General features: G+C 38.4%; 1 protein-coding gene across 1 annotated transcript; it reads left to right on the top strand.

The window, feature by feature from the left end:
- The first annotated feature begins 110 nt into the window (after window positions 1–110).
- Window positions 111–23,720, top strand: LOC139130818 (proteolipid protein DM beta-like). Its single transcript, XM_070696614.1, has 7 exons — window positions 111–615; window positions 5,712–5,901; window positions 11,516–11,675; window positions 15,787–15,940; window positions 16,834–16,901; window positions 18,542–18,607; window positions 19,016–23,720. The coding sequence occupies exons 1-7, from the start codon at window positions 612–614 to the stop codon at window positions 19,145–19,147; spliced, it is 774 nt and encodes a 257-aa protein (XP_070552715.1). The 5' UTR covers window positions 111–611; the 3' UTR covers window positions 19,148–23,720.
- The last annotated feature ends 2,414 nt before the right edge of the window (window positions 23,721–26,134 follow it).

Here is a 26,134-nt window from a genome sequence, read left to right as displayed (position 1 = left end):
AAGAGCGAAAATACATGGTCGTAATGGGTATTCCTTCCCCACTTAATCGAAATAAGGGATATATTCAGTTCGCCTTTTTATGTAGAAACGTGTTTTGTCGTTGCAGTCTTCACACGCTGTATTACCTCGGCGCTGATTGGCTGAGCGAAGACCAACAGATAACATTGTAGGGATGGAGCGATGCTGCGTTGGTTGTCACCCATTTTTACTACAGGGATTAAAACGTGCCATTTGTTGAAAATTTGACTAAATACGCGACTTCCATAATCTGTATATGGACTTTTATTCCTATTCTTTATGAAAGTTCACCACAGCGACCCGCAGAGATACGATCGGATCAACGGGGTTGTATGCTGCCTTCCCGGTTATGACATTGTAATTTTCATTCGCATCCAGATATTTACATACGACTTCCAGGCTTCTTGGCTACGCTGAGCTCCCTTGTTCCTGGCCGACTCTCCCATATTTTGTGCGTTATTTTGCTCTCTTCCAAATTATGTTTATGGCAGGTATATTGTTATAGTAAATCGACTTGAAGATACGTCCGTCAACGGAGCAAGAACTGCAATTCCCGCATAGTTTCTGCAGAAAGCGAAGAATATTCGCCCAAAATGTGTAAGTTAAATACTTATTTTTCTGTGTTGTTGTGTCACATAGGGCCTACTCATGTTGCATTTATTAGTGGCACGGTGTTGACTAAGTAGGTAAGGGCGTAGGAAATATGGGTGTTGTCTTACCGTTACAATGCTACCAATATTTCATGTCTAGCATTACTTAACTCGGTCGATTAAACATAAAATATCACCTGGCAACACTTTGACATACGTGAACGTCATGAAATGTGCGAATCGTTTTTTCCCCATCAGTTTCTGTCCTTTCAGATGGCCAAAAGTGTGCGACAAAAGAATGACGAAAACACAGGCCAAGTACAAATTGCCCGTAGTGAAAGCGATTGCATTATAATAAAGGTTGAGCATGATCCACGCGCTGAGGTTAACATAGAGGGGGGAATCGATCTCACTAGGTTGCACAGAACATTCGCCTGCAGTTTTTGTCTGGGTAAGATTTTACGCGTTTTCGGAGAAGCTTGTTCAGAAAATCGCGCAGGGGACGGCATGGCGCTGACGAATTCTCATCATCAGCGCTATTGTGATTGGGTTTGGGTGTTTATGCACGGCCTTGGGCACATGCAATTACCTCTGCCCGCTCCATTAGTATGCATGCTGTATCTCATGCAATAAAATCCCATCCCGATGATTATGCCGCGGCTGTTTGAATATTACGCTGATTTCAATTCCATTGGAACAAAAAAGGGAATAAATAAAAACAGTCTATAACTTTCAATATTGCATCTTACGTGATATTTCTGGGTTAATGGTCGATTTACAAGAAGAGTATGTGGGCATGCTGATGGCTGTTTATGGATGCATTTTATCATGTTCAATTATTTATAAAGCTGTAGGCCATACGTTGGTATTGTAACAAGGTGTGAGACAGGCTGACATTTCCCATCTCTGTCAAATCCTTCCTTCATAAATTATATAACAGCAATGATTTGAGAGCCATCAACAGCGATGACATCCGCCGATCTACATTTTTGAGAAATTGGGGGAAAAAAATCACACGCAGTTGTGAGGGCAGTGAGGATGGCTGGGTACCGGTATTTGAGATAGACATTGTACATCACTCAGACAATACTAATAAACATTGCTCCCTGTATTAGCAATTATGTTAAAAGCGTAGTCTCAATATCCATATAACAATGGCGCGTGACTGCCTTCCGCGATGAAGATTAATGTATTTGCCAGCTCAGACGGGAATAAGACATTTACATCTAATTTCGGGGAATATTTCCAACGGTGTACATTTTTTCCTAATCCGCAAAACACTACATTTAAACATATTCAAACACTGTAAACAGTTATGATATCAAAAGATATATCGTTTAATTGCTACGCGTCGCACTGATTCATTAGTGCAGGTCTTCACTTTGTCATCGGATAAACCTGTAGCGCTAGCTTACCTATACCCTGTTAAATAATGCTAAGTAGTTGGAACTGAACGTCCCATCACTAACAGCCTCGAGACAAAAATATAAAATGATCGATTTAAGAAGACATCGTCTGCGAACAGCATAGCTGAAATTATCGTCGATTTCAAGATAATTGTTCGCCAGTGGCAGAACAATTTTTGTAATAAGATTGGGTGGCTATACTGCTATACTGTGCAAGCTGCATGCTTTTTTCAGAGATGGGCGTTGTCTTATTTTGAGACAGTGTCATCACGACATTGCCAGCCATACCGACGTCGCCTAGGTGATGTTATCAAAATCATAATTTGAATAGCAAATTCGGAAATCCCCAGACGAGCGAGAACACTAGTAGAGATGCTTCTGTGTGTGTCTATTTTTTTTTAATCTTAAAGATGCCTTTTAAGTGCATCGGCTACTTAATTTATTTTAATTACTTATCAAGTCGGGAATTTTTTTCGGTGATATCTTCCGCTGAATTTTACCTTCTGCACTATTTTTACTGGTTGACTTTCTTTCAGATTATTTTTTAATTTTTGAAATATATGTGTTTTACTAAGATGAATACTCGAATGGTCAAGTTACAGAAATTACGAACACTTGACTCTCACCTGAGAACAGAAGGGGGCCTCTTCAACTTAGCATAATAGTGTGCAGTCATTACATGAGCAGCATTCTTTGTTGATCGGTACACTGGAAACAAGATAACCCGTGTGTTAGAGACGCGCAAGACAGGCCATGCAAGAGGGTCGTTGTTGTTGTTTTCTCCTCGATGATTCCAAGGGTTTTGAAATAGACTAACTTTCTGTAGATTACGTCATACTGTAGATCAGCATAGGATTATATACAATGTAGTGCAACCGCGATTATGCAAAACTATGAGTAACAGGCTGCTAAAACATCACTGATTCAACGTACTAGAGCACGCAACAAAATGTTGGCCAGATTTTCTCAGAGAGGGCTGCAGCTCTCCCTTCTGTATTCAAATGAATAAGTAGGTTCTAACGGTGAAGGTATTAAATTTAACCATGCCGGGAATCTATCGTACACACGTATTCTCTGATCAGATTTCCACCCTCGTTTTTCGACACCGCTGCTCGTTTTGTTTATACGTCTGTTGCCTACCTTTACTGCTAGCCGTGTCTTGCTGTGATCTTGTCTGCAGTGAATTGAAATGCGTAGACGCCATTTCTTTGAAATTATAACAGATTTCACACCCTTGCCCCCTCCCACTGTATCTTTTACCTTTGTCGCGACAAATATTCAAATAGAGCTTGACAGAGTAAATATTAGATTGTGCAATTGCATAACGAATAATTTTTAATGTAATATCCTTAGCTGTTAATGCATGGAAATGTCACACAGACTGAATGCAAACTAAACAGATTATGATGGACGATAATTGAACGTTAAAACATGCATGCTTTGCTTATTTCATTAAAACTGATGGCATTGGAAAGACGGATTGATTGATGTAAACTTTGAAAAACGACACCATTGTTATCGTGTTTGTCGACAACAACAATGACAATAACACTTCAACAAATAGCGATATAATAGCAACAATAAAAATATGTTATTACCATTGTTGTTGTTTTGTTGTGTTGTTATTGTGATGTTGTTGTTATTATTGTGGTGTGGTCGTGGTTGTAGTTATTATTGTTCTTTTTGTCGTTGTTATCGATTTGTTGTTTTTGTTGTCGTCGTCTTCTCTATATTTGTTCCTGTATGCAATCGAACAAACAATACCAAGCCGATTTATAATGGTGCTTTTATTATTTTCGCATTCAAATGAGGCTTTTTCAAAAGGTACTGATAAAATATTTATTGATGTAAAACAAAATTTACGCGAGTGGATAATAGCGTGTTTGTCTATGAATCATTGACACATTTCTTTAACGAGGACACGGTTACCTCGCAGGGCAGGCATTTATGCAGCACGGGGTCAAAAACGGAATCATCGAAAGATTAAAATTATATAGAAAATATTAGTATTTTCTCGTAGGTATCACAGAACAAGGGTCTAAATTTGCTTCAAATAAGAAGCGGCAAGCTGAAATATAGATTCTGTTAAACATTTCGCTGTGTCTGCTCTCGTACGAGAAAGGTCGATGGAAATTCTGCAGCCTGTATGGTTTCATTGTGCTTTATAATTCCTGCCACCCTCTCCCATAGAGAAAGAAATGGCAAGTCTTGATATTATCGCTATCCAAGGATAGTCTTGAAATGAAGTGACAATATGCAAAGCGCGCGTGAATATTAACGCCAGGTAATAGTTGCCATGACGACGAACCGTGCTGTGTGTCTGAAGCATTATTTCACCTTGTAATCACGTAGCATTTCTAGTCCTATTCTGCAATGCCTTTACATTATTAGATTTCGCGGGCGTTGTACGGGGAACTAACAGAGCACTCTTAATCGATGAGGTAACAAAATCGGATATTATGACAAAAGTCATGCGCGTATTACCATATGCGAGCTGCGTGCTCGTCGCCACACAGGTTACTCTCCATACATACTATGTTTGAAATCGACAAGGGAACGGAAGCCGAAGAGTGACACGAATGAAAAAAGGGACGCTAACAAGATGAGCAATCACTCTCCCTGAATGTCAAGAAACTCGGATAGAAACTAATTTATTGAGATATATTGACTCATCTGTTCCATTAAATAGAACTCCATTTCAATGGTACCTAATTCCTTTACAAAATGGCGTGTCTATCACAGCCTACTGGGTCTGATCTGTGATGTCTTCACTCAGTTTATCCCTGTCATTAGTGTCATTAGTATGACAAGTCGGGGGTCTATGTTCTGTCGTCATTTACTTAGCTACTCTTTGCCAGCTTTTCTTTCTTTTCCAACAGAAAGCGGAACTATTCAAGTTGTGCGTTCACTCTCACCCGCTCCGAGCTTGCATTTAAGACTATTTTTCTTGACGAAAAGTATCCAATTTATCGAAACTTACATAACACATTTCATACTTCCTGATAGTTATTCACCTAATGAATATTCATCATTTAGTTTAGACATCCTGAGTCGATTGGTATTTGCAAGATTTGCATATTTGTATTTCATCTCTGTGTTCCGATGACTATATTTTCACGACATTATACTCGTAATAAAGACAGCTAACGCAGCACAGAACAAGGCGAGATTTCACAGAAAAGTTTTAACAAAATATTTGGCCATGGGTGACACCTTATGCAAAAATAAACCATGTTGGTATGATCGTCGCTGTTCACTGATGTTAGTTTCTTTCCCGGTGATCGTATTAGACTTCAATATTTTGGACTGTAATGATACTTGACATGACCCGACTCGGCATGTATTACTTCGCAATTTCCATTTCTCTGATTATATTTCCTTTTGAAAGGAAATATATTTACATTTGTTTTGTAACCGTTGATTTCTTAATGCACCTAGACGAGTCTACCTATATCGGTAAAATATCAACTTCCTAAGATATTTAGTGGTTAGCTTTAAGACTGACATCGAATCCTCAAGTGAAAAACCATCATTTATTTTCTCACATCTAGTCAAAGCTCATCAAAAACATCTTCTTGACAAGTTAGTTTAATTCATTTCATAACTGTGAACTTTCTGATATTTCTTGAACCTACTTAACTCGGTTACTGTCCTAACATTGACTTACAATTTCTTTCTGGTCTTGGAAATGTTACAGCGAGGTGTGAATGTTGGAAGAACCGGTTTTGCCAATGCATGGCCCGTGTGCCCTTCGCCAGCGTTGTCGCGGCCGTCATTCTCATCATTGGTATAAGCGTGTTCTGTGTACACGCTTTGAGATCAACCGATAAAACAGAAAAATTGCTGGATGGTACCGGTGTGGATGAAAATGACTACACAAAGCAAGCGTAAGTACTTGCATGTTATTTTTTATATTGCCACTTTTGGTTAACATTTTCTAGCAATTTGCCCGAGTTCATTGCACTCAGATCACAGAACATACATACATACATACATACATACATACATACATACATACATACATACACACACACACACACATACACACACACACATACACACACACATACATACATACATACATACATACATACATACATACATACATACATACACACATACATACACACACACATACATACATACATACATACATACATACATACATACATACATACATACATACATACATACATACATACATACATACATACATACATACATACATACATACATACATACATACATACATACATACATACATACATACATACATACATAGGCAGAGAGGAGCAAGGAAAGTGAGTCTTTCCATTTCAAAGCCATAATGCACAGTAATATGTTCATGACTGACATCCATCTGACATTATTGAATTATGTGTGCTCGCTGACGACCTCCGTGATCTCTGCTATGAACAAGTTAATATTGAATTTTAATGTTCACATTTGCTGTGTGAAGTGTGGTCGTCTGTTCCTCGGGCTCTACGTGATGTCTTGAAATTTTCCAAGTAATGATCTTAAATTGGTATCGCGCGGGATGTGGAACCACGCCGCTATGTATAGAATCGTCAAACCCCAATCATTATCATCATTCCTCGATTCTGTTAGTTGAATTGCAGCGCACTCTTGGGAGACATAATTGTCGCCATGACAACTGCGACTTCTCGAGACTGTCGAAGAGCGCATCCATTTACTAGTCACGCTGCAAGTATTCTAACACCAGTTGACAAAGGAGCCACACATTGTCGTCTGTTTGCCGCGTCAGACGTCGTCTTCACAACATTTTGACATTTTGGAGGTATACAATGGCATATCTTTCGGCTTGAGGGTTCTCAGAGAGCAAACTTACATAAGGACGTGACGTTGTCAAACATTGTAAGAACACAGCCCGATGGCGTTTGAGAAACAATGTAACATCATGACACAATTTTTCTTTTACCGAGAAGAACAAGCAGTTTTCACGATCGACATGACTCGTTTTCCATATTAGGGAGATAAAATCTACAGAACGTTATTTATTCAAGACTATTCAGGCTAATGGTTTATAATGCGGAGTCTGCGCACAAATTCACGATCTGAAGTCACATGACCCAACCTGTAAAATATCCGTATTATTTCGTGAGTAAACAAATAGTATCAACGTCATAGCTAAAATAATATCAAGCCAATACAATATAGCTATTGAGACGCATATCAGTAATTGTCATGATAGCTTTGTTTTAATTGGACGGCAGAACCTGGTGAGAGAAAAAAATGTGTTCGTCTTCAATGTTTAGTGTTAATATGTATATGGCAAGCAGATCAGCTGATTGTCTGTCGAGTCTTCAGTCGGAAGCAGGAAAGCAACGAAGCGGTGATTTTTAATTTTTTTCATTAAATATCCAAATATCTTGTGAGTTGCTGTAGGCATTGAGAATGAGCTAGGGGTAAGAGTACAATGTACAATGTACACTTTCCTGGATATTACTTTTGTTCAGAATTTTATGACACTGTGGCTGCATCACACTCGAAGTTTCTCGACGATTATTCGAGTAGAAAGCAGCCACCCATTGGAGATGTCTCCTCTCACGGGACACACCTGTAGGTCGACGTCCCTTCACGGCAATCTCTATCAGAGATAAACGCGACAGACGATTCTTTTATACTGCTGTCTCCGATGAATACAAAGAACACAGGGTAGATGAGCTACTCAACTATCGGAAACACACAACACAACTTGTGACAGGAAGATATCTAGATTGAAACTGCAGGATAAGTGGACAGAAAGACCTCTAATTCGTTGATCTCCTTGACAGTAGAAAGAGCATACTTCCTCTGCCTGATGAGAAATACTGTATTACAAAAACGTTGCACTTGCCGTAAAGAGATACGCCTGCAATTTTACGACGAAGAGTAAAACCGCCAGACAAAGCAAGCTCTAGATGATTTGAAGTAGTATATTCGTTAGATGAGTCACAAGGGTCATTCGCATAAACCAGTGAAGAGATTATTCAAGGTCTCTTTTACAAGCCTTTAGAGGCAGTCTTACCCCGAGTTTAATCATGATGACGCCACCCTTCATCACATACAGAAACACCCTGCCAGTTTCAAAAATGGCAATGCATCCATCGAAGCCGAATTCAAAGCAGGGATGCTGCAATCGTTCCGACGTTCCCTTTAGGCTTCACCACTGAAGTAGCATCCGTATGTCGAGAGTAGAGAGCGGGTTCGGTCAATATACTTCAAAGGCGTCGATGCTGCGCAATGAAAGACGAAAACAGCAAAGACCTGAATCTAGCATTGATGAAAAAGGCTCTCAAGTTTTAACAGAGACTATGCGCTGTTCGAATAAGACAGTTTTCATTCTTTACAACCTTTACAAAGTGTCAACAGAAAAACGTGTCACGTGACTACCCTAGCGTTGGCATTAAACTATGTTACATTGCTGAGCACTCACTGAAAATGATACACGAAAGCAGTGTGGCAAACATTATGATGATGAGGTCTAAAGCAGGCCTCTTCATCTCGCGATACTATAGTTGAACGCAATTTAGGGCCGGTCATCCTCAATTTCTGTCTGGCTTTCACGTCTCTGCTACAAAGGCATTAATCACAAGTTTCACATCCTGATGTCATTTGAATACAAATGCTGGGTTAATGTCGCACCTCGCTCCATAATGTGCTGTGAAAATATGATTAATGGTGACACATTTTTTCACCTTGGCCGAAATTAAAATTTGATGTAGTGAAACACTTAACTCGTAAATAAAAAAATATGAATCGTTAGCACGTACATGGCTGGGGGATAATTCTGTAAACCGCCATTTTCTATCTGAATTAGAGCGAAACCGTAGATGATACCGTGCATGTTTAATGGACCAAAATATTTCAAAATTCACAGAAGAGCCGGTCACCCAGAAGCGGATTTCTCTTATGTCAACGTACGCAGTGCAATTTTGTGAGAATGTAGCAGACGACAACAGTACTCAAATGATCTATGAAGCGTCTCCCTCTTCTGTCAACGCAAAAATGACAAATTTTCGAGCAGAAATAGTACACTTTCCAGGCACCTCATTTTTCAGTGAATGCAGCAGACGATACGATTTTAAAGAGTAGTTCCGGAAAAAATATCAGATATACAAACTTCATTTCCTATACAGTCAGTATCCACTTACTGTTTGAAAATACATTAACAAACCGTTCAGTATTACTCATATCCAGATAGATCTGTTGCGGTATTTTGCTCTCCTTGAAATGTTCATAATTTTGTCAGGTATTGGGCACGGGAAGGAAGCGAGGAAATACAAAAAAATTAAAAATTAACAAGTGGATTTTAATTCATTAAAATTAGACAGGCAAAAATTCTGCCCTTATTCAAGGCGATGTACAATTATGTGCAGGAAAGCGTGTCTTCATATGTTAATTTTATGGAGATAGCGAACTTCTGATTAAAATTTGATTAAAAAGAAGCAGTTATTTGCATCTGATCAGTTGCTTTCTTAGAAACGACCTCGGCCCCTGAATCATCCCTCCTGTACGGTGCAACAGAAGGCGATGTTGAGCGACCCTTGAAATTATTCACACACCCCAATGCAGCATATCGTTTCCCTTTTATCCTGTGTTACTTTGAAAAACAGCATGACTTTCAAAGACGCATCATCTGCCCATCAGGAATCCAGACGAAGAAAATCGCCAAGATAGTGCTGTTGACTTTGGCTGATGTTGTCCCGCAAAGATGTTGACAAGATAAATTCCCCGAGAGCGTGGTCTGCCACGAGAAAGGGAAATTGTGGACACACATAAGAATTGCTCTGATAGATCCGTATCCCTTCATAGTTTTATTACAGCTGGCTGGCTGTGTAACATGTCAGGCGAAATTAATCCCTGCAATCTATTATTGTTTTCCCAGAAAGAGCAAAGTTCGATACGATATCGTTCACACCAGAAAATAATTTCTGCTTGTACTGCATATCCCTAAGGTCATATCCTAGTCAATGAAAACCTGAACATATTTACTACCATACTAGTCATTGTGAAATCTCTCCTGTCCTTTCAGTTCCAAAATCTCTCTGTGTACTAAATCTACAGCTGTATCGACTTTGAGGCAAACGATACTTACAATGCCTTATTCCTCCTGCACTGCATATGATAAGTATCGCGAAATCGAGACTCTGTAATTGGTCAAGGCACACCACGTGACTAGGCTTCCTGCTCACTTGTTATCCAACAGAAGGTCGTTGGCAAGTCATGAATATATATGGTAGTGGTCTACACAATGTAGACAAATGCCGTGGAGCTTAGAAAAATACTCCCTGCAGACTACAACATTACTTCCATCGATCTTATCAACAAGAAAGTTCTCGTGGTATTTCCTTGCTTTTTGTACTCTGTTGACATTATAATACATGTTAGATCTGACTACCTGAAAATCTGACTATCAATATTTATACATCAATATAACCTGCACAGAGGTCTCCGATTTGTTGTTTTTTATCTGTTTTTGTCTTAATGGTTGTTTTCAACAAGATTTTGATAAAAGGCAAACTTCTCGTGTTTGTCGTTGAGGTTTTTTAAACGATCGTAAAACAACGGTACAACGTAAACAATATATGTATTTGTGTGAATACGGTCTCAGAGTTTATATACTTCCCTGTCCGTAACCTGAACATTCATGTTTAGTTTTTATCGCAATGTGGTCTTTAAAATTTATTCTAAGCATCTCATCAGGAAAATCAGGATCTGAACATTCCTGCAGTCCAGTCTCTCAGTATCAAACATGTTTGTTGCCGATTAAAGACAAAGTCGGCCATTTTTCATGAATTTTGTTTGATACGAGATACTACTTATATTGTTTGACATGTTGAAAGATACTGAATGAATGGGTGACCATGCATATATTTGACCCCGGTTTTAGACAAATTAAATGAAACCATCGCGAAAATGAATTAATGGTCATGACCATTAATTCATTTTCGCGATGGTTTCATGTATCGTGTCTAAAACCGCGGTCAAATATATGCATGATCACCCATTCATTCAGTATCTTTCAACATGTCAAACAATATAAGTAGTATCTCGTATCAAACAAAATTCATGAAAAATGGCCGACTCTTTGTCCCTTTAAGGTAGTATGCGCCTCCAAAGTGAAAGACCTAAACTTTTGCTCAAACTCTTCTAAATGAAACTTTCAACCATTCTCTTACCAAATCAACAATAAAAATCAGAGGTCACCGTGCAAAGTTTGGAACTAGCGAAACAAATTACTCAACATTTTGCAATATTTGAAATTCACAGTGGCCTTCATCCCTGGGTAAAATTAAAATTTTCGAATTTCGAAAAACTAAGACAGTGAAAGTTTTTCTTTCTCCAAGAGCTTTACAATAAGCACCCATCAGTGATAGATCAGAAAAGAATTGTAGAAATTTGAGAGTCCGAATATTTGTTTCCGAGGCGCGTTTTACCTTAATACGGTTTTACACTCATTTGACAACTGACACAGTTTCTGTACCCCTCTGTTGACAGGATGAATCTGATGAACATCATTATTTATGCAATCACCGGTGGAATGGCGGGAATGGCTGTAATTCTAGTCATCATTGGCGTGCTATCTACTGGAGATACCAGACTGACGCTGTGTTTCCGTTATAGGGCCAGGATGTGCAGTCGCTTTGCCATGGGCTTTGTGAGTATCACTGAGTGTCTCGTTCAATTTTCACCTGCTTTACATTCGATGACAATACTTTTTTATCGGGATACGTTCACCTGTAGATCTCCTGGAAAAATATTCGGAACCTCTCTCTTGTTTATGGTAAAGATACCAATGTATTCTCACAAATACGTATTTACTTACAGAAAGTAAAAAACTCAAATAAATGAAATGAAGGTGTCACTGTACAGACATTATTATTAGTTTCGGCGTCCATGAGGGATGGCTGCCATCAGTTTCAATCAACGTTTATTTGATATCAAATTTGATGTGAATATCCTTTAAGAAGAAGATTTGTATCAGTTACTGTAGAATGAATAAACCGGTAAGACTTAGTCTAAACGGTGCTCTAATCTAGGAAAAAACCTCAACTGTGAAATAAAGGGCATGGACAGTTCACGCCTGTAATACAGATTCTCTTCATATCAATAAAATTGACAAATTGTGTCTTTCCACATGTTTTAAGAAGATAGATATTAAGATGTTCTGTAGCGGAAGAACCTTTATAAGTAAATACATATTATGTCATTTAACAGGGACAGCCAACCAAACTATTACAATAAAATGTAATCAAAGGTTTTTTCAGAGATTTGAAGTGTAAATATAGCATTTAAAAGAATTATGGGCAGAATAAAATTTTGCAGGGGAAAGTGAAAGCTGTTCGCAACTGCCCTGCCGTCACAGTTTGAAAAGCTTCCCCTCCCATACACAATGCCCCAACTACCGAAACTCCAAAATGCCCCCCCCCCCACACACAAGAACTCCCTAGTGCCCTCTTCCCATGACAAACGCTCCCCACTGCCCTCTCATCAACATGATTTGCTCATCGTGAAAATGAAACAAAAAATTCCCCGCCCACTGACATAGAAGAGATGCCCTCTTCCCGCCCACTGAGAGAATAAAACAACTACCCCCCAGCTGCCAACCATGGTTTCATTGACCCCTGATTTAAGTTTGACGGAAGGATTCCGCACTCATGCTAAACTGTGATTCAATTCGACATTATCTTAGGAGGTATGTTCGTATTTACTCACCTCCAAAGGCACCCCTGGACGGGCACTGATTTCTACCACAGGGAGGGCGTGTCGCAGTGGTCTTCAGGCGTTCTTTCAGTCTTTGCTTTGAACCTATGACTCATTCCTCTACCCATAATACGTTTCTCTTGACGAACATAATCCCATATATTGTAAATTTTACTCCACGTCATGTGTCGTGGCGACATTTTTCATTAATTCTTATGATAGGCCTACTTGTTTATAAGATGCATTTCATTTACGTCGAAGACTGCATGCAAAGACGAAAAGTTCCTTCGTTTTCGTTGCAAATTTCACAAACCCAAAGGATACACGTTTCTGACGAACTTAATGCCGGAAAATACACCATAAAGGGATGCCAAGGTTAATGGCGCACAGTCAGTAGGTTTTTTACGGACATTTGTGATCAACACTACCTTTTGCAGTAATCACAACTGTGATAACATTCATTAACCGCGTAAGATCCGAGTACGTCTGTTATGTCGCTCCATAGAACTCAACTCTGCGTGGAAAATTTCGCAAAACGTTTCCATGTTTCCATGAAATTATCCCTTGACCGCCTGAAGGAAGAACTGTCCAAATTAACTTCTATTTATGGCATCTATTTTCATTGGCTTAAATTTCCTTACCAAAGCCTCTACAAATTTACATTTGTGCGTTTGTTTTTAGTCCCGAAGAAAAATCGATATTCCAACGACATCCAGAAATTTGTTTGACTGAAATTTCACTAACAACCTTGAAGCAATTGCAAGCATTCGATGAAGTTCAAGTTTGAAATAGCGCAACCAATTAAAAATCAGCACAATATTCATTATGGAAACAGCAAGGTTTTGTAGGGGGCGTTCATAGCCTTATAAACAAACTTGGCTTTCTATAGGGTTTTGTTCATTTGTAAAGCCGTTCAAATCGGACCCACTTATCCAAACCTCATTATGAAAACAGCGGGGTTTTCTTATTGGGCTTGTCCATAGCCTTTTGAATACATTGGACCCGCTAGGACCGTGTTGATTTGAAAACTGTTCAAAGTTGCCCAAGGTGTCTTCAGTTTTGCCTGTAAGATATAACGTACTTATTTTAAGAGACAAATATAGATGTTAACAGAATACAGTGAGTTGATAGGCGAACGATTCGAACAATCGGTATTAAGATAGGTGACAGTTCACTTCGCTTACCGCATCTTGCGACTCAGCTAAGAAGAGGAAAGCTTCAATTTAAAGACAAACTCAAAATTACACCATAAATTTTGCCGATGAAGTAGTTTTCTGTAAATATTCATAATTCATGATACGCGATTCTGTGAACGCAAGCAAACGACATCACACGTAATAAGCATTAATATGTAAAAACATTCTGTCGTTGTGCACTATAGCCTTCTCAATACAGGTTTATTTGGATCAGGAGATTATGATATACCCGAAGAATCATTCCAATTTTTGAAATGCATCGGGCTGAGGCCTCAATGATATATTTCCCTTCCTATTTTCATTGAGTAAAGAACGGTAAGATGGGTATATCGTGCATATCGTGACTCCCATCATGCTTCACGTTTTCATGCATATCATTACATTTCTACGCCACCTGCTGTTGAAGAATAAACCCAGCTCATTTATTCGTTAATTTGAGCACAGCGATTAAAACAATCCCAAGGACAAAGTTTTTTGCTTCGATTCTCTGATGACCGTAAGCTTGAATAAAAGGTGGCGAAGGACCCCCGTACATAAATGTAGCTTTTAGCTTCTGACGATTTTAGCGTAGGTATGACGTACTTTTGATCCAATCGGATAGAAAAAGCGTAACGCTGAATCATGATTGTAATAATATGAGAGAAGAGTAATTATTAATTTCCAGCATCGCCAATGTAACCGCATTTTGTGTCAATGTTTTCTTTTTCTTTTTCTTTTCCATTTGACAGAGTAGCGAGATGTCAGAGTCCCTTATTCCCATGATGGGTTTTTAGCAAGTTGCGGATAATTTCCGTAGACAGGGACGACAAAAATTCACTCCTTTTTCTCCCGTGTACAATATCCATTAATGTCACAAATTGCTCGGCACCCACGTGAATTAAAAAGTTCACTGTAAATTAGATACCTACAGGGGACAACAGCTGTGTTTTTCATTTGTTGTTTCAGCGTTTACTTGTACTTGTTTTACGTATCGACCACAATTTTGTGTGTTATTCTCCTGGGATCGCTTAAGTTTTCATGTAGTTTCAAATATTTCTGTTCCGCCTGTTGTTAAAATACAGTTTCTCGTTCTACTCTCGAAATCGTGTTGTAGGCTTCTCACTTCAACTTATCAACACAGCATGTATACGTGTAATATCCAATACCGTTGTTGACAATTGAACCATAGTCAGAACTAGAATTTATTTGTCAACAATAATATATTGCTCATTGTAAACAATGCATAAAGTTGACGCTATTATAACTGTCCTTCATCCTACAGGTTCAAAGGTCGATACATGAAGTTCGTTCAATACCAAAATTTACACCACAAGAACTTTTGATAATATGTCGTATGTTTACAAACTTCCTGCAGTATTCAAACAGTTCAGTACGTTATTGTTGGTGGAACAAAAAAATAATACTCGTCATACAAAAATACTGCTAGATTCAAATATTGTATCTTGTAAATAATGGTGTAAAACAAGTTAGCCCAAACTGAAATTTTGCGTCGCTGTTGACATGGCGAAGGTCTTAGCTCTATCACAGGCATTCTCCTTGTCTCTGGCTCTGTTCGGTGTTGAAGATTATTTCATTTCGATGCCATAAGAGAGGTCGGTAGTTTTTTCCCCGCCACAGGGCAAAATGACTCATTGCAAACTGATAATTCTGTATGACCTGCCATCACCAGTTTATATAGGTGTTTGAGATGTATTAATATTTCTGAGGAATTTCTCTCCGGTTATTAATTATGGTTTCTTCAGTATCTTTGTCAAATGTCTTACTTGCAGTGTCTGTCTGCTTCAAGAGCTACGCATAGCAACAGATTTATTAAGTTGACCAGAAAGCGTTTTTGACTTTCCTTTTTCGCTTTCCACTCTCTACATTCAGTTCTTCCTTATCTACTACATTCTCACCGTGGTTTGGTTTGTGATCTCCTGTGGACTATGTGGAACCTTGGTTTTCAGTTACATGATATCCGACTTCTGTGGAGATGACTACGACACAAGAATTACCAGTGATTGTCTGGATCTACGTCAATATGGTGAGTAGCTTTGCCAAATTCGGTGATTACAACCCGTTAGTCTACCGCTGCCTGCATGGGTTTTGACAATACCTTGGCTCCTTTACATGTAGTAATCTTTGGCTTGCACAGTTGGAGAGTGTACTTTACTTCAATTTCTTGTATTTATTGTTTTTGTTATTTGTTTGTAATTCATATCTCCATCTGGAGGAGAGAAAAAGAAAAACTCCTTGGTATCTTCATTCAGTAACTTTTGCCAACGGTTCTTCGTCGGGTATTTGTGGGTCACTGGGCGTATGCTACGTCGTTCAGATGTATAATGTCATTTTTTCATGAAACCGTTGACTTACATGTAAAAGAGCATAAGAAGCTTATAGCCGATGCTCGCTGTTTGGAAGCATGTCACGTGATTTACAAGCTGCCGTCACGTCTGGCTCCAGTATCTATTCACTGTTCATCCTTATCTTGCCGTTGCATAGAATTCATCGTAGAGCTCTTTTGTGGATCTCTCGTCCCTGGAAACACTGTATCATGAACATTGTATTCTAAAAGCTACAGACGTAGTGGCATTATGATTTCAATTCATGCCCCACGGAATTTACCGTCGCTTTGATGTTAACTAGAATGTGTTCAGAAGTTTTGAGTTCTCAATCTGTGAGTGAATATTTTCATAGTATTTTTAGTCTTTGGAGTAGTTGTTTTGAGCCCGACCGTAGAATACGCGACTGTACTGATAAACTGTATAACAGATCAACACTATCGTAGGGGATATTAGTAGCTATCTGTGATGAAAGCACCCATAAGACAGGTACATTGTAACTATAGGGGGGATTAGGTCCTGTATGCAGGCATGCTGTATTAGTTGTGGGCAATTAGTATCAAATAGTTTTAATTGTCATGTCTTCCCGTGCCAGGTCTTACTTCCAACGGAAACTCCACGTTAAAGGTCTGTGACGATTCCTTGAAAGAATTTTGTCAAGAGGTGAGTACATCAATCACTTGTATACAAGTGTGATGATTTTTCATAAACCTGTGTAGCGCAAGACGATTATTGTTTTCTGTCTGCCTTTGGGATAAAAATACAGCTTGAGTGTACTTTTTTGAAATGAGATCCACAACTTTTATCGAAAAAAAAATTCGATTAGGCCAGGAAGAAAAAATAAATTGTTCATCGGAATCGCCGCTTCTACTTTGGCATATTTGGAATTTTTTTTTTTTTGATCGCGGCAAATTCTTACTTCCGCATTTCCTCGTTTTGTAAAGGTTAGTACATGTCACATCATGAGTATTAATTTGATCGCCAACATTCGGACGTGATGGCCAACATTTAGTTCAAAAGACGCTACTCAGTGTTTGTCCTGATATTACGTTCGGCAATTTGTTCAACAAGATCGTGACAGCAGATGGACGGTGCATCTGATTGAATGAAAATTGCATCGAAAGTATAAAAAATTACGGCAATGACAAAACACATGGTTGCGTCGATGTTAAAGTACGATCTGAATGATGACTACCGGTATATAACTTCACTCCGATCACAGTAAAGTGTTGTTAGACCATTGTGTAAAATGTGTAGAGACAGTGGTAAAGAGGCCAAAACATGGGGCAAAAGTAAAATGAAAAAACTCAGATGCTAGGTCCCACCAGGACAATATTAAAGAACAATACTGAATTGTTGGATTTCAGTGATTTGCTGTACATTTCAGTTTTATTCTGAGAGAATGTTGAAATTCTTGACCGCGGAGTGACGTCACTTTCACCTCAAGCACGCGAGTGAGGTGAATTGGGATTTGACTATACAGGACAGTGAACAATGCAGAAATTATGTGACAAAGGACAGAACTTAGTGTTTATCATTGACATAATGTTGAAACTTTGAATACTGGTGTAAAGGTTGAAAAATCCACACTTCAATATTGTGTTCTCACGGTAGTGTGACACAAAAATGACGTGAAAAACCGCAAGTTCCCGGATGTCTGCGGTCAAGAATACTCAGAATATGTTGTGCAAACACTAACATCGTTTATTGTTGGGAAATATAGTATTGAATTCAGTTAACAGTATCAGTGTTTCTTGTCTGAGATATTTCTGGTAAAAAGGGAAACAGTTATCTTGCCTTGTCTGCATCTGTGCAGAAATGCCAGAGAACCGCGTTTACCTTCGGCCTAAAAAAAAATAAAAAAAAAAATTTCGCTCGCCGCTCCTGGGACTTGGTCCAAAAAATCCGATGAACAAGATTTTTTTTTTCTCTGGCCTTAAGACGCTTTATACTAATATTGACCGGTGTTGTAAACGGTTGGCATAGTATGAAGTCACTTTCTTGTAGTTCCTTTCCCATCCAGCATGATGATCAGCCCCAGAATTCCCTCATGCCCCTGAAGGGAAATCAACCAAATTAATGAGTTTATAAGCTTTAAAAATATCTCTATGGGCCTTGCAGTCTATTTTAAGTGGATTTTCACTTGTCGCTGAAGGCAATCGCAAAATACAACGTCTGACAATACTGCTAAATAGTCCTCAGGCTTCTGTGATTATTGTGTTTTCAGGAAGACTCGCAATTATCACAATTATATTACTGTTTTCAATCTCAAAACGAATTACGTTTTTTGTTTGCAATTGCAGAGTCAGGCCATCAAAAAGCCATACTTGCTAACATGGGCTGGGGCAGCAATTGTCGTCATAGGACTGGTTAGTAAATACTTTATATTTCTTTGAAAATATAAAAGGAATTCAGATAAATCATGACATCGTGTCTGCTGTGATTTTTCTTATCATTGCTGAACGGTTTCCTCCACGTGGAGAGATGTCACTATCCTACTCGTGGCCTCTACAGAAAGTTAATACTTGCATGAATATGTCTCATTTTCTCATCAATCGCACAAATCATTCAGCATTGGTTCTCGGCTCGGTCTGGGGTCTTTTCCATGTCTGACAATGTCCACATAAAGTTTCATGGTGATTCTCTTTAATTTGCAAACATCTATCGCACTAAAGTGGTGATAAAACATATTGGCGCCGATGTGAACAAGTCAGATGTGGCCTCCTCACCCCCTCCCCTCAACTCAAAACCTACTGTTATCGTTCTTTCGCTTTCAGCTCCACGCCCTAATCTGTCTAGGGGCCAACTACGCTCACGTGAAGGATACAACGAAGACCACTAAGAAAGATTATGAGCAAGTTCAGGACAGGACACCAGACGGTGTCGAACTCAAGGATTATCCGTCGTAGACCAGCAGAGAGAGTGAGAGTCAACAGTATAATGGCCTCTAAATAGCCACACATACATAATACTCAATGTTGTGTGTGAACTTGTTGATCAAAGTACCGTCTTTTCATTGTATATCACTGGTTTGTCAGTCACGCGCTTTTACCTAGATATCCAGATCTTCAATATGGTTCTTAAAATTGTGTACTACGTCATCGATGTTGTAACACTCACTTGTGACGTCACAACTGACTCAAGATCACCTACGACATAAATGCCACAGCGCAGCAGACAATGTATACCACGTCAGGTGTACCTATTATTCGTGCATGAAGCCAAGGCAGTAAGAGACCATAACCGTCATAATCGATTGGAGCTGCCTCCATTCACAAAATAACACATATACAGCAACAAAAACAAGAGGACAGCGAATAATTTCCGAAGGCTTAAAACGTCTGAAACGATCGTTCAAGTCCCTTAAAATATGGCTTTTAAACAATTTTGAGGAAAGGTAGTGTATTTAGGGGTAGCGTGTAGAGTTCTGAACTCGTTGAATCTTAGTAAATACACGTGCCTTTGTCATAACAGTGTCACTCTTTAAAGGGCCGATACCTGTAATTTTTGGTGATTTTTCATTATTTTTGTTTTAAATTATAACTACAATTTCTTGTTCTACTTTACAAAAGTATGTTGAGATACACAGTATTCAGCTTGTCAACTTTGTTTGTACATGTGTAAATTCCATTGTTATTGTTGACAAATGACTTTTAGTCCAGACTAAAATTCAAATATTAGCAAGGACAGCGCATTTTATTTGTATAGACGTTGAGTTGGTAAGCTAAATACTTGGTGTTCAACGACATGGACCTAGTTGACACACAAAACTTAATTTTCGAAGAAAAATCTCCAAAAGTTATAGCAGTAGCCCTTTAAATGAAGTAAAACATAAAAATGAGACAATGTTCTCAGAAGGGAAAGGTGGGGCGGTAGAAACCAAACGAGAGTAACTGAAAAGTGTGCCTTCGCAAAATCAACACATCAAGCGATCATTCCATGTCCTAAACATCACACACGACATATCATGTTCAAATCCTTTATATCATTTTTATCCAAATCCGAAAAAAGAGATGCCGGTGAACAGAATAAGTGTCTTTTAACCATTCTATCTTTGATATAGTCTTTAATCCTTGTGTAGGATTCAAACTTATTATAAATATTTCGTATAAGTGTAAAAATGTAGAACCAGAGTTGATGTATCGATGGGACGTTGTGCATCAATATTGATTGTAACTAGTTCGATTTTTCTTTAAAAGAGAAAAGTGTCCAGTCCACGATTCACAAGATGGTCGATGTTCATCACGCTTTGTATTTATTGCACAGGCTCAGAAAAGTACTAAATAATTTGCTATTGACAAAAGATAACTTACTCTTCAGAACGGAAATAGAATGAGCATGCATACAACGGGAGTAAAATGCGCTATGTCTAGCACAATATTCGTCTGAACGCACACACCCGTTGATAATATTCTCAGTTATCTCAGGTAAACGATAAAACAGAAACTGCCTTTACTTTGATTTTTCCTTGTAGTTTAATATACACAATCAAGTGGGAAAAATATGAGTATCTTTTAAATCTTTTGAGGCTGAAATTCTTTTTGATATAGATAAAGAGAACCCACTTCTAATAAAATTGATTAATCTGTAATTGAAAATTATTCTTCCAAATTTAGGTGACCAAAATTTGTCTAACCTATTCCCAGATAACATATGACTAGATTTTTCTTGCTCTTTATAGTAACTCTGCCAAATACACGGACTAAGCTGCTTAAAACTTATACACGCACTTAAGATTGGGCGGAGGAATTAAATGTTACGCATGTAAAGTAGCTCGGAAAAAAATTAAACAAAATCATTAACAAAATTTATGTCATTGAACTAGCACTGTCGACGTTTCCGTATTTCAAGTAGGCATGTAGGATAGATTAATCTAAAAAATAAGTAATTTTTATCTAGGGGTTCCTCTTAGCTTTAACTAGTAATTTGAAGATAGATAGCAAAAACAAAACAGCTTCCAACTCACAGCGTCTTTTTCCTGTTATTCTGGCTGTTTGCTGTCGATAGCTGACGTCAAATTGTTTTTATTCATTTTTTAACAACTAAACTGTTAAAGTATTCCTCTTTGTAAAATATCAATTGGTGTATTTGTATTGAAAAGATGAAGACACTGTTAAATGTAGGAACTTTCTTCACAGTCAGATCACCTTCAACAGTGATTCGCCGATGACGTATCGGTTGAGTACTGTGCTGTTCTCGCCGAGACATATGCGGTGAGCGAATACCACGTGACCTTATGCCTGCAAGGGAACACTGAGCCAGCTTAATTTACGTGAAGAATAACACTTATGTAGAGCGAACATGTCCGGTGCACGCATTATTTTCAAAATTTTAATACTTAGGGTGATCCATCGTACGACTTATTAGTTCCGTGACAACAATGCAGTTGCAGTGGTTTGAATTATTAAGGGCGCGAGGAGGCTTTGGCACAAGACGTGGTTGGCATGGCGACCAAATGCTATAGTCAGAAGCGTAATGTATCTGTTGTACTTATTTATTATTCATTATGCAAACGATCGCGTTCGATGAACGAATAATTGTTCTGTGTATATAATTTTAATCGTTAAACATTAAGTGTATTTTTCTGTTTGTTAATACAACCTTTTAAAGGTGAAAAACGATATGCGATAGAATTACAGATTCAGAGAGCGTGCGTCTCGTTTTCAGTGATTTTTCCCCCCTTTTAGTTTCGATTTCAAGCCGCCGCCCGTAATGCGTGACCCTTGCGATACTGCTATCAGCTACTGCTGATGTTTTTATTACCCATCGCAGGTACACAGGCGCGAGCTCTTAAAACAATTTCGGTTTACGGAGTTAAAGGTTATGCATTGGCCTTGGGGCATCGGTGGCGATGCATTTGCCGTATTTGTTCGGGATCACGTTCACTGACATTAGGGTTATAGCTTGAACTTACCTCACAGATTTTTCAATCGATAAAAATATTTTCCTCCAGCAACGAGAAGCTCAAGTGAATCATGTGCTCGATTTCAGAATTCAATAACATCTCCAATATTATCGAACCGTGTCCTCTGACATTCTCAGGTGTGTAATTTCATACTAAACAGATATCAACGTCCGATGACCAAAATTCTGCCATTTGATGACTGCCGCCAAAAAATTGAAATATTGTAATCGCTTCTGACGGTTTGAAATTTAGGAATACTTGTGGATGACCTTTGACCGTTACTGCTTTACATATCAAATTTTGTGAATTTATCGTTCCGTTTCGTTCTCTGACCTGTGTCACAGACATATCTCAGTCATTATCTAAGAAAATTCGCCTTCTGGACAGATAAGATGAATCCAATTAGTAAATTTATTCCTTTTTATCTTATTTACAAAACTGATGTGACTTGACATTTGAGAGACGTTCCGAGAGTCCAAACGTCAACATATTAATGTTGATTCACTGCGCATGTGCTACGGTTATTCACTGAAAGGTGAAGTTCATTGGAATGTAATGGAGGGTTTTAGGGCTTCTATTCACAATGGAAAACTGACAAATTTAGTATGAAAATGAAATAAAATGAAATCAGGTCCTTAAATATCAGCATAGACGACGAGAAAAAATGACCTTTATCTGACTTATATTTTCTATCTTTGTACGTTTTAAGAACTGTCCTTCAAGTTGTATTGTGAGTCTCTTGTATATAGTGAAGTCGAGTCTGACAAATATCACATTACTCGGTGTTCTTTCAAATTCCAAGACATTTTTGAACTGTAATGGTGCATGCAGAACAGTGTGTGACTAATTCTTTGTATCACGAGGTCTGTGTCATCATCGCAATCCTACCGTTTTATTGTACTGCGTTAACTGACAGCGCTCTCAATGTCTGAATCTCTTTGTCAATGCGGATCTGTCTGAGCTGTCGCTCAAAATGAGAAATGTCACTTAGAGCGGTGTTAGGGAAATTCCTATACGTCGGTTCATCAACGTTGCTCATGCAACAGCAGGTGAATATTCAATACGATAGACCTGACGTCATCGATGACTTTTTTAAAAACGCCTTGGAGTTTTGCAGAGGTTTTTATCATGTCTCCGATGCACCGCCTGGGGGTGTCTTCCAGAACACACCGCTTGACGAAGAGGCGACGCACTCGCGATGCGTCAGAATGAATCGCATTGAGAGTGCTGTCGCGCAGGCGATAAAAAATGCTAAAATCGTCATAAACATTCAAAAACTCCGAAACTTTTTACTCCAATTGCTGTGGTCAAAGGAAAACGAGTAAGTGACGAAAAACAAGGATTAGAAGGACATAGGGGTAAACTAGTCACATGGTAGTCACGTGAACATACAGGGTAAGATGTTGATTGAACAGTTTATTAGATATAATGAACACATCTTGGATAATTATGTAAAATAGAAGAAGTAATCTGGCATAGAACAGTGACATTTATTCACTTAAAAGTTGCGATTTTGATGCAGACCGTTCAACTCCTTTTTCTCTGATTGTAATAAATATTGACGTTAAAATACAAAACTAGTACGAGTGATTTTCTCATTATTTTCAGACTGTCCAATTATTTCCAATAAATGCATAGGTTATCATTCACTACAGGAAGAAGGTCTCCACCTTTTGACTTCTTCGTTATTATTTCTTTCAAGTTAAAAGCTTTATTGTTGTATTTGAAATACGATGTTTGATTAGTTCCCTGCTATCAAAGCCTTGCAGTACAATGGTAAGACGTTTCGAATTCGATAACACAATATACAGACGTGCGCAAAAGACGACTGCTTCAGTTATTCTTCACATTTTAATACCTGCAGGGTCAAAGCAGGATCCATACCGAATTACTATGCATGTTTGATTGAACAGAATATAAATACACTTATCATGAAGACGAGGAATATTATCATTATATAAATTGCAAACGACGATATCTTTGTATCTTTTACATTCAGCTGTAGTGCACTAACTACATGCTATAGCCTTGGGATACTTTACCTGTACTCACTCACTGAATTTCATCTGCTTTTCGACGCAACCAGAATATTAATATTACAACAGATGCAATGCTGTGGGTTAAAGTAACCATGGTCGGACAGAAGGACAATAAAGTCTTTCTGGCGCTTCAGTTAAGATGGGGCACCGTTTTAACTGTACGGCAGACAGAAACACAATAAATGATGTTTGTCAGGGGTGAGAAAATATCGACCGAAATGATTAAAAAATATTCATATCTGCTGCTTTCTCAAAGATATTTATATGGCTGGATGAGGAAACGACGCAGAATTGTTATGAAAAAACGGTACATGCTCCGCCGATTTCTACAAATAATAAAACATCTTAATCTCATCCCTTAAGAGATCTATTGGTTCTGTCGAGACTGGGTGGCCCTTTCTCCAATCAGAGACAAGTATACTTTAGAATTACATACTGAACAACATACCGAACAACGCCATATGTATAGAAAAGCTTCTACGCCTATCGGAATCCCTGTAGTAGTTCAATCTTTGTCAGAGGACAATGAACGTTTATCAGCTGATCACGTGATATAATTATGTATCATCGTAGCATGATCCTTGGAAAAAACACACGCGTTCGGGACGCACCATTAGATCTGTGGAGGGGTGGTTAGAACAAAGAATAGTATCTGTTGTCGCCTTAAATGGTAGGTATATGTTTAGGAGTAGTCAGAGCGCGTCTCCATTTTTTTCCAATTATTCAACTTTTTATTCACGTGATTTTTTTTTATAAAGTAGCGCACGGTTAAAGAAAACTGAGAAAAAAAATTAATCTCGTAGATTTTGTTCGATTTTGACCCACCCATCCTGGAGTAAAGGGTCCGTCCCTTACTCAGGACTTGCACAATTGATGATAATTCTAATAGACTGGGTCATATTTAGAGCAGTCCTTTGGGGGTGAGGCTACCGAGGGTGGAACGATCTCGACAAGGTTGTCTTATATTCAAATTCATCATGAAAAATTATCTAAATTAATGCCCAGGTTGTGTTTTACTATTTATATTGATATCGATGTCTGCATATTTCAGTTTGTGTTAATCGCGAATTCTCGGAAATCTGCTACGCCAATTGAACTGAATTATGCATATGTCTATGGAATTACATATAAAGTATTGTTATTCAAATCTTTATTCCTGACGATTTGCTAAGAATAATTGTAGTGAAAAATGCAACACGAATGTATAACAATGCAATAAAATCTCATTAATACGTAAAAGCGATTTCTATTTGCAAGAACGGGGCCGTGCGACGGCGCAAGCAGCATACTGAACCATGTTTAAAAATTTATATTGCTGCCCGAATGAAATATTGTCGGGGGATGAATATCTCAAAATAGAACGTCGCTATTGAATTAGAAAATTGACGGGTGATCTGTAAATTTAAATTTAATGGTATATGCATGTATACCGGAGGCGCGCATTTGGCGTCATTAATATTCAGTAGCGCTGGCTTTTGCTACTAAAATTCATAAAATGCATTTAGCTTGCCCTGAGCATCATCGCGTTATATGCAAATTACGTCCACGGTCAGTAAATAAATATAGATCGTATTACGTCACATTTAGCTTGACAATCGTAGTGTAATCCTGTATTTCTGTGTTTCCTCGAAGCGTACGTGTGACAACATTCAGAAAATCATTATGTTGTCTATAAACGGTTTAACTGTCATTGCATTGTTAACACAGGTGCTGGTTTTCAAACACTTGTAAATTTTAATTTCTCTCAGTGGAACGCTGTATTGTTGCATTGTTCAACAATATAGTTGAATCGGTTCTTTGAAGTGAAATAGCCATCCAGGGCGCCGGTGCAGAGTGATAGACAACACACAAGCATCGACCATATTTACATATAAAGGTCAATGGGCCCAGGCTTGCTAGCATTAAAAAACTACTGGTTGGCACCCATGCTTCATCAATAGCGTAAAATATCT

The sequence above is a fragment of the Ptychodera flava genome, chromosome 4 (genome assembly GCF_041260155.1).
Source record: "Ptychodera flava strain L36383 chromosome 4, AS_Pfla_20210202, whole genome shotgun sequence".
Taxonomy (NCBI): domain Eukaryota; kingdom Metazoa; phylum Hemichordata; class Enteropneusta; family Ptychoderidae; genus Ptychodera; species Ptychodera flava.
The sequence above is the reverse complement of the archived record's forward strand: the minus strand, read 5'-3'. Positions and strand labels throughout refer to the sequence as shown.